The 10,129-nt window shown below is 37.3% G+C and overlaps 2 protein-coding genes across 6 annotated transcripts; both read right to left on the reverse strand.

Moving 5' to 3' along the window:
• LOC105171262 (putative pentatricopeptide repeat-containing protein At2g02150) lies at window positions 1,322-6,962 on the reverse strand. Of its 5 annotated transcripts, none has more exons than XM_020696987.1 (6): window positions 4,090-6,962; window positions 3,866-3,956; window positions 3,616-3,778; window positions 2,535-2,789; window positions 2,372-2,449; window positions 1,322-1,841 (listed from the first exon to the last, which is right to left on the reverse strand). In XM_020696987.1, exon 1 carries the CDS (start codon window positions 6,462-6,464, stop codon window positions 4,200-4,202), a length of 2,265 nt encoding a protein of 754 aa, XP_020552646.1. In that variant the 5' UTR covers window positions 6,465-6,962; the 3' UTR covers window positions 1,322-1,841; window positions 2,372-2,449; window positions 2,535-2,789; window positions 3,616-3,778; window positions 3,866-3,956; window positions 4,090-4,199. The 5 variants fall into 5 exon arrangements, with proteins under 5 accessions (XP_020552646.1, XP_011090620.1, XP_011090621.1 ...); XM_011092318.2 differs by having other exon boundaries at window positions 3,616-3,781; XM_011092319.2 differs by lacking the exon at window positions 3,866-3,956.
• LOC105171283 lies at window positions 1,727-3,775 on the reverse strand. Its single transcript, XM_011092338.2, has 4 exons — window positions 3,683-3,775; window positions 2,535-2,789; window positions 2,372-2,433; window positions 1,727-1,841 (listed from the first exon to the last, which is right to left on the reverse strand). Exons 1-4 carry the CDS (start codon window positions 3,773-3,775, stop codon window positions 1,727-1,729), a joined length of 525 nt encoding a protein of 174 aa, XP_011090640.2.

The raw sequence follows: 10,129 nt of genomic DNA on the forward strand, positions 1-10,129 counted from the left end.
GTTGCATTTGTTTAATATGTGCCTCATATATATTAAATTACTTTTTTACTCTTGCAGGTTAATATTTTTTACCAATATACATCACTATCAGTTTACTTGAGTTGAATTACGATCACCTCTATATGAACAAATCAATAAGTCGGGTTTTCTTCCCTTCAGAATTATTTATGTTGTAACTTTTTAAATGACAATTTTGTAATAAATTTTATAATTAAATATTATATTAATCTTCTAGTAAACATTTGAGTTTATATATGTGTGAGAAAATGAAATCAACCAAAAACTATATTCTTTTTTCGCATTAAAATGATAGCAAACTCCAATAGTTCATAAATTAAATTAATAATATAAAAAAAAATAACGTTTAAGTAAAAGAATCATGAAAAATATTATCAACTCTTATCTATAAATATATATAATTAGCGTTCTACGGAAAATTCTATTTTTTTATAAAGATTAAGAAAACTTTTATTGTAGAGAATACAATTATTCAATTGAAATTTAATCTATAACTAATATGTTAATGTGCAACTATTATTAAATTCTATTTTTTAATAGTTTTATTTGTTATAATTATGAACTTTTTGCTTATTTTTGTAAAATTAATTGTGAAACATTAGTTTGCTTTGTTACTTTTTATTTCTAGCTCATGATATTATACTAATTATTAATTAATTATTTTTATAATTTGTATCGAATTGATACTATTTTTTCTTTTAAAGACAAAATCATTTTGTCATAATAACTTGACTTCTAATTTAATAAAAATTGACAATTTTTATATGAATTTTTTTAATATTTATTCTTTATTATTATTATTATTTTGAAGTTTAACAATATCCATGTAATCAACTCTTTTTAAAAAATATTTGAAATCGTTCCTAAAAAATTAATTGCGTTAAAATGTTATCTATCTATTTATCTTTCAAAATATATTATTCGTTCTCTAAGTAGTTTAGAAAAATTAGGAATACCAAATAGTTTTCTTATTTGCTAGAATTTTATTCTTATAACTAATTATCATTTATTATTTCAGAAAGTACCAAACAAGGAAAAGTATTTGAGATTTACTCCCATTCCAATCATACCAAATAAATTGAAGAAAAACTATATTATTCTTTTCCTCCACCTTCCACTTTTCTGTTCCCCTCACTTGAACGAGACGTACTCTTAGACTCTTAGAGGTATTAAGAGTCTTAAATAGTCTTCCTTTAACAAAATTTTATTCTTTTATAACTAGTTTCAATCTATTATTAAAAAGAACACTTAAGAAGGGTACGCATATTTTTTACAATGAGAATAAACACATGAAAAACTCACACTTCCATATAAAGTATATAGATATAGATATAGTTAAGCAGCCGCTTTGGAGGCTTTGCTCCATCATCTACAGGACCTCTTGGGTGAAAATAGCCAATAAAGCATCACCTATAACAGAGTACATTGGCATTGACATTGACATTCTATATAAAGAGAACATTTCATTGACATTGGACTCATTTGAAGTCATTAATCTCGAATCTAAAGTTGGTCTCAGAATACAACACATTATGATTTTCCTTTATTAAGTTGGCTATACCAAAACAATCACCTCCTCTCCAACTTCATCAGCCGCATACAACTAAAACATCACATGCGAGCTCAATGCAACTCTGCTTCAGCCTTTGCGGATCGATACTTCTGCATTGTCTATTGCTCATGGTTATTGCAGTTCAACACTCAATTCCTATTTGTTTAAGTTCCCTTCACGTCGCTCAACCCAGGCGCCAATCCCGCTCTTTTCTTCCACAGTATTACTAACTTCACAAGTCGTACACAATTTCCCTTCAGATGAAGCCAACCTGTAACAAAACACTGCTATTAATGAAACTCAGTCTTCGGAAAGTAGTGGTAAAAATTATCGGAAACATTCATTCCAACAACCAGAATAATAGCCATATATATTATGTGCATGGATTGACCAGAACCTTAGAGAAGTCGAAATATTAAGGTAGAGAAGAGTGTGAACAAAGAATGTGTCAGAAGTGCGTGCAGTTTCACAGAGTATTACAGCTGCAGTTACTAAATGAATTTGCAGTTAATTTCATAAACAGAAACACCTAGTAACTTTTCAAATCATCCCAACAAAATTTGAGCATAAGTTTATCTTATAAGCACCATCATAGCATTGAATGGATACTTTTGAAGTCTTGAGCAAGATTGTTAGTGCCAACAAGAGGTCACTAGATATGCTCAATCTTAAGCAGACTTTGTTCGGAAAACCAATCCAAAAAGTAATATGATCTTTGCTTACTGCAATTAGAAGAAAAAGATAATAAATATAAAAGATTGTACAGTAGTAGATTGCTCATTGAATCAATGAATATGTTACCAATGGGGAAGCAGATTGCTGCACCCGGAACTGAACCCAACATCGAATTTCTTAAGCGCCAACTAAGTGAACCCCATGCTGTGGAATCAAAGAAGAAGAAGTATTACTGCTTCTCAAACAGAACAAAAACATTCTTGAAAATTCCTTAAATTTGTGTACTCACTATTAAATGAAATGTAGCAGGAGTAGCAGAACCAGCTCCAACTACATTATAAATATCATGTACACCTTGTTGTTCAACAAGCAGGTTTTGAAAACCATAAAAAGCAGCAGTAAACATCCCAAGGCGTATTCCACCAACTATTGAACCACGAGTGACTCTGATTGACCTTCTCTCCATTGCATCTCTCACGAGTCGATACTGTTCACGCTTATCTGGAGTGCTTCCAAGCTTCAACATTGTTTCTGCATCCCTGCCCTGTATACCAATACAAAGATTTCTAGATCAACAGGGCCCTCTGTGAATGTTTACAATTAAGAAAGATCCACTAAGGGACACTTCAGTATAGGAAAGATCCACTAAGGGACACTTCAGTATAGGAAAGATCCACTAAGGACAACTCAAGTATCAGCACATTCATCATATGCAATCCAATAAAAGAAAACAACTAAAACAAAAAAAAAATAAAATATTCAGCTATAAAAGAGTCGCATCCATGATATTGTTTGTTGCATATGATGAGATTTATATATGCATGTCAGTATTTCTCAGAGTCAGTTGCCTAGGTGAATGGCCATTAGATGCACAAGTCCTGCATATCAGATTATGGGAGAACATAAAAACATAAACACAAAAACCAAATCAGACTCATGAATACAGCTGATTTTATATATAGTTTGAAAGGAAAAGTTCTAACTAAGTTGGAGAAACATCATACTATGGGTTCTCAGTTGTCAATTGCCTGAACAAAGCCGACATAAAATAAAACTAAATGCTCATTTAGTATATAAATAGTGAAGGCTAGATCTAAAACTTACACACTAGCTGGCACTCTTTAGGACAAAATCTGCAGACGCTACTTTTGTAAGAAATTTCTTGATTACTTGGAAACCTCCAATGTGATCCACTTGAGATTATTAGCAATCAACAGGATTATAATTTAAAATTTGATATACAGCAATTGCCCTACTTTCCCTTAATAAGTATAGTGAACTTCTTTTATAAAGAAAAGGACAGCCTAGTAATGTTCTCTAGTATGGAGTTATTAATGCTAAATCTTCTATAGAAAAATCTTGTAACTTACCAAATTATTGGAGCCCTGAAATATAATAATGACCATAGGATAATGTACACCATTGGAAGAGTGTTACTCTTATTGCCCAATGCCAAAGTACAACAGCCCAGAACAAATTCCCAGCCATCCTCCACTGCATATAAATGCTAAGCCACACCATCTTCACCATCTCCTGCTGTACATAAAGATACAGGGCAAGATAATGACTGACGAAGAATTTCTGCTAATTTCATTTGTTGAAAACGTAAATAAGCAATACCAAAGTGTGCAAAAGCAAAAGAAATTCGCTGCCGGAAAGAGTTGAATTTATATGCAAATTGCCAATATGCTTTTTCCAGTCTATCAAGCAACTGAAGATAGAAGAGAAGGTCCAAGAAACCGAAGTTAAGGATCAATTATAAACATAATTAGACAATACCTAACTATAAAACAAGTGGGCTTGAGGGAGAAGTTCAAATGAGAATTAGAAAGTTCAATGCTTACCGCTAACTGCAATCTGGAAGATCTTGAATTGCGACTAACATTCAATGCCTCGTCTCAAGTGCTCACACTTCAAGACAGAGCTGTGGTCAATGAATCAGAACAATACAAGTTTACGCCACCTCAGGTTCATAAATTTTGTCCAGCAGCTCTCTTTTAATAGGAGCATTACCCCTTTCCATCATTTCAATTAGTAAGACATCAGCTTCTTCCCTGTTTCCAAGTTCATGGTACTTCCGTATGAGACAACCATAAACAATTTCATCCGGCTGAACACCTTTCTCAATCATCTCATAAAGCAAATCCCTTGCTTGCTGAAGTTGACCACCTCTAGAGAGCCCAGAAATTAAACATGTGTACGCATGAAGATCAAATTCAACACCAGTTTCAGTCATTACCCTTACCAGATCCAAAGCTTCCTGAATATTTCCCTGCTTCATGGTCCCATCAATCAGAGATGTATAAGCAATTTTATCTGGAAGCAAGCCCTTTTCAGGCATTTCCAGAAACAGCTTTCTAGCATCCTCAATGCGTTCGTTTTTACAAAGACCATGAATCAGTGATGTATAAACAACAACATTAGGTTGCAAATAAGCTTTCTTCATTCGATTAAAATAATCAATTGCCTCTTCGACATATCCCAATCTGCACAAACCATTAATCAATGAGCAATATGTCACAACTGTTGGAGCCATACCTCTCTCCTGCATTTCATTAAGCAGTTTCCGTGCCTCTGTGTCTTTCCCTGCCTTGAAGTAGGAATCAATAAGCGTTGTGTATATAATTTCACTAACCTCTATGTTATGTTCCTTCATCTCATTCAACAATGCATTCACATCTTCGAACCTCCCCATGTTACAAAGCCCCCAAATTATAGTTCCATACAGAAGTAAATCAGGTTTAACGTTATTCTCTTTCATCTTTTCCAGAATCCTCATTGCGTCATCAGTCCTTTTAGCTTTAAGGTACCCATGTATGAAAGCTGTATACATTTTCTCATTAGGCACTACCCCATCTTTCAGCATAGCGTTGAAAACTTCTTCAGCTTCCTTTATCTTCCCTTCTTCACATAAGCCGTTGAGCAACGCCGTGTAGGTGACAATATTTAACTTGAGACCAGCCTCCAACATCTCTTTTAAAAACTTCAGTGCATCGTCAATATTTCCCATCTTAAAGTTAGCATCAATTAAAGAAGTATAAGTAAATTCATTAGGTGTCAGACCAACTCTCCTCATATCAACAAAAAACTTAATAGCTTGCTGCAACATTCCTTCTTTACAGAAAGCATCAACGAATGTGCTATAAGTTACATCATTAGGTTTAATACATCTTTCCTTCATCTCCCTAAGAAACTGGAACGCCAGCGGCATCTTTCCATATTTACAGAAGCAATTAATCAATATATTGTATGTGATTATGTCAGGAAGACATTCAGCCTCTTTCATCTCCTCATACATACAAACCGCTTCAGACAATTCCCCAAGTTTTCCATGGCCATCTATAAGTGAATTATAAGTAACAACATCAGGGGAGACACCCATGTCTTTCATCCTCATGAACATGCTTCTTGCAGCTTTCAAGTCCCCTTCTTTACAATAAAAAGAAATCATAATGTTGAAAGTAAAAATTGATGGAACTATTCCAGCCCCACACATATCACTGAAAAACTTCTTCACCAGAACTCCATCAGCCACTTTCGAGAACTTATGCAAAAGAACATTACAAGACCTTGCCCTCGGAATAACTTTAAAAGTTTTCATCTGCAAGAAAGACTCCCTAGCTTCCTCTAGCATTCCCAATTCAACCAATACACTAAATAACTCATCAAATACCCCGTAACCAGGGATGCAAACATTTCTCGTCAACCACAAAACATCCAATATAGTTAAAGACGGAAATGGTTTGGTATCAATACTGCTTTTATGTAAAGTAACTAATCGTCTGAGAACATTGTGCGTGTCAGCATACATTCGCGAACAGAACAAAATGTGAGCAATGACACAATAATTCTCTGTTGTATGCTGAAATCCATTTCGCGATTCTGCCCACTTGAACAATTTCAAAGCTAATATAGGATCCTGTTTTAATTCAACCAACAATCTGGACACCCAAACTGGGGCTAAAACCGAATCAAATAATTGTACTAATCGTAAATCATCCCATCTCTCTTCATTTACAATTTTCCTGATTGTTTCTCGATTAAAATCCTCATCAGAATCGCTAAAACTCAGAGTTGTTGAAAATAAGAATCGAGAACACAAAAAATGTTCGGCCCAAGTTAATATATTTTCTGAAAACAAATAATGTGAAGAACCAAATAGTGATGAGCTTACAGCACGATACTGGGAGGTTTTGAGCCTGCTGAGGAAAATTAACATGGCTAAAATGTGCTTGCCTTTCTCACACTCACACACAGTGCACTTGTTCCGCGGGCACTGTTCACCAAGGAGAAAAAATGGCCGTAGCCGGACATTACTCGCGTTCTTTTTCTTTTGCGTCCATCTCCCCCACTCCCAAATGACGCATGGTACATTTTGACACCCATTTTTCCGGTGTTCTGTGCATCGTCTGTAACGGTGATTGTTGGCTGATTTGGGTCTAGGGTTGCAACTTTTTGGTTTTGCACGATTTTTGTTGGTTTTCTTGTGTTCTGACTTCTGGCGGCTCGTTGCAAATCCGCTGGTATGGAGGTGGAAGTGTTGACGGAAAGATTTGGGGGTTTATGCCAGGTCTTACTGTTTTGAGCTTGAGTTTAAGGGGGTGGGCCGAGGGATTTGGCGCAGAAATGGTGGTGGCGACGGCGGTGAGAAAAAAGAAAGACGGGGTGACCAAGAAGAAGGAAGCAGGCGGTGAAATGGTGAAGGTGGAGGGGGGAAAAAGGGGGAAAAAAGGGCAAAAAAAAGATAAACAAAGAAAAAAGGAATAAATAATAAGAAAAAGGGTAAATTACGTAAAACCCATTTATTGATGCGAAATTAGATAAAAAATTTCAAGATATTAAATTAAATTTAAAATAGAAAATAAAAACTAAATTCACTAACATTTATATATTTTATCTATATTAATACGTTTAAAAAACGCACGAGTTCAATAGATATGGACTATACTTAAAATTTGGGTCAAATCGATGCAAATTCTAAAGGAGGGATATGACAAAAAGGCGTTAGCACTCCAACGCTCAAATTAGTATTAGATTTGAGATTGAATAAAGTTAAAAAATAAATAAATATAATTGAAATCAAGATATGGTGAATAAAGTTGATGAAAAGTGTAAGAACACTTGAGAATGTGCTTGTGGAGTATTTAGAGAATGTTTAGAAAGTGTTTAGAGAGCGAGAGAGATGATTAAGAGAGTAAGAGAAGTGTGAGGGACGTGAGGGGGACGTCTAGAGATAGAGAAAGGTGTCAAAAATATCTTAGGAATTGCCTTCAGTATGGAAGAATAAACCTGTATTTATAGAGGGTGTCCTCTTCCAATAAGGCTATACACATTTCCTCCATTTGGAGGAAAAGTGGATGATGGTAGTTTAGACAGGTCATAATTTGTTTTTATCTTCTGTTAATATTGTTATTGAATGCTTATTTTCGGAGGGACCTTTCATCACTAAGGACTCTTAATCGCTAGGGAGTCCAAACTGCCAAGAAATCTAGGGCTTTGGGGGGATCTCCCTCGTCTTCAAGTAGTCTTAGCCACCACGGAGTGTCCTCCTTTCTAGGACTAATGTGGCTATTGACCTCGGGGCTGATGAGATGCCACGTTGAGAATGGTTGCCATGTGTGTGGGCTTTTTAGAGTGAATATTTCGTTGGGTTTTGATCATGGTACGTGGAGGGGGATGCTTTCAGCCTCCTCCCTTTGCAATATGTTTTCTGGGTGGCACAAAGGTTGCCTGCCAGGTCCCCTTGGGCCTCTAGTTTCTTTTTTCTTTTTTGATTGCTTGGGCCTTTTTAGGTCAGCCTATTTTTATGCACATAAATAGCCCCCCACTTCAATAAGTGAAGATTTTGACATTTACTAGAGTAGGTGTCTTTAGAGTTGAGGTCCAAAGAAGGAACTTTTTTTTTTTTTTTTCGAATTCCTGCAAAGAATGCCAGTAGCATAAAAATGATTAGAAAACTTACTTCGTGCCTGTATAGAGCAAAGCTTTTAATGAAGGTGCCTCCACGGAGGAGGGCTTAACGGGTGCCTTTTGTGCCTACTCTAGTATAGGGCTTTATTTCTCTGCAAGAGAATGATAAATACTAGAAAAATGTGTATATTACTAATAAATCTTGCAAAGTACAATTATTGTGCCTCCTCCTCGGAGGGCTTATGTGAGGAGGCCTCCTTGGAGCAAGAATTAGGAGCCTCGCTGGAGGAAGAATAAGGTGTCTACCAGATGCAGGGCATAGATAATTCCGCGGAGGAGGGCTTAGGTGCCTGCATGAGATAGAGCTTATGAGTCCCCCAGAGAAGAACCTAAGTGCCTGCCCGAAGGAGGGCTCCCCACGGTGGAAGGCCTCTGTACCTGTGTGGAAGACATGACTTTTTATGAGAAGGATGTCTTCCTCGTGAAACCTTTACAAGCAAACATATGTTAACACATCGAAGGTGGTAAAATAAACCTCCAAAATTATTGAATTAAAATATTAAAAATACTCCTTGAGGGAAGCTTGTATGTAAACATTTATTCGCTAAGGAGGATGCCTGCTTAGAGACAAGGCTTATTCCGTGAAGGATGCCTGCTTGGGGACAGGGCTTATTTTCTGAGGGGGATGCCCTCTTGGCGGGCAGAGCCTATTTTCTCAGGAGGATGCCCGTCTTTGTGCAGGAAATCTTTTAGGAGGATGCCTGGCTCGAGGCAGGACTTATTCTGAGAAGGCGTCTGGGTGGAGTAGGTCCCCATCCTCTCGTTCCTTGCATTTTTAACCAAGGACAACATTCTTGTACTCCCTAGCCTCCTTCAAGTTAATGTGTTGTTCAGTTAGTGCTAGGAGATTATAAAAGTTGAGAAGGGGCTTCTTAGTTAAGGCCTTGAGGTAATTTCCATCTTGTAATCCCTGCATAAAAGCTCATATTACTGTATTATATATAGCAGTAGGGACCTCTACGGCCACTAAATTAAAGCTTTCAAGATACTCCCTCAGTGATTTCCCTTCTCTTTGTTGTAAACAGAAAAAGGCTCATGATTGTCTTTTGACATTGTTTACTACTGGCAGATTGATGGAGAAAGAGAGAACCAAATTCTTCGAACGATCGGATGGACCTCGAAGGCAATTGATTGAATCACTATTTGATCGACCGTGTGAAGGTGGTTACAAACACACGACATTTAACCCCAGTAGTGTAACGGTGGATAAGGACAACATTCTCAAAGTAGGAGAGGTGCTCTTGCGGATCTGTGGTTCCGTCGTACTCCGGCAGGTTGGGCTCTTTCCAGTTGAGGAGTTCGTCTATCATGATTTCTTCACTAAAGGGGATACCATGCTACTCCTCCGAGGGCGTTCCCTCGATTTGGTACTAGACATCTTGGAGGCCTTTTTGCAGGCATTCCAGACGTGGAGGCATTTTTGCAGGTATTCCAGACGTGCTAGCCACTAAGGAGGGACGTCCTGCTAGATTTTTTGGGGGGTTCCCTGACCTCCTACGACCATGGTGCAGGGGCAGGGGGTACCCTTGTACCTTCTTCTTTAGGCTGGGACTAGTGTCGCCATTTGCTCTCGTATGGCCGTCGTGATCATCTGTTGTATGGTCCAAAGGAGTCCTGAAGGGAGCCCCCCGAAGAGGTGTTTGAGGAGAGAGTGTAGTGCGGAGGCTCAGTCAGCGGGTCAGCATATCTAGGGGATCCTAGGACCATTGCCCCACTGGCGGGCGCCGAGGATGTTACTATAACTTGCAAAGCCCTGGCATTGCCAGGTACCTCCACAACTTTTTGCTTATTTCCAGAGTTGCTAGGAATCTCCATTGTTACTTACGTCTTCCACTCTGTGTTCCCACAAACAGAGTTAGCGATGCGTTCAAAAAATAGATGGGTCCGAAGAGAATGGAAATTCTGAAGGGGGGA

This window comes from Sesamum indicum, linkage group LG9, assembly GCF_000512975.1.
Source record: "Sesamum indicum cultivar Zhongzhi No. 13 linkage group LG9, S_indicum_v1.0, whole genome shotgun sequence".
NCBI classification, from domain to species: domain Eukaryota; kingdom Viridiplantae; phylum Streptophyta; class Magnoliopsida; order Lamiales; family Pedaliaceae; genus Sesamum; species Sesamum indicum.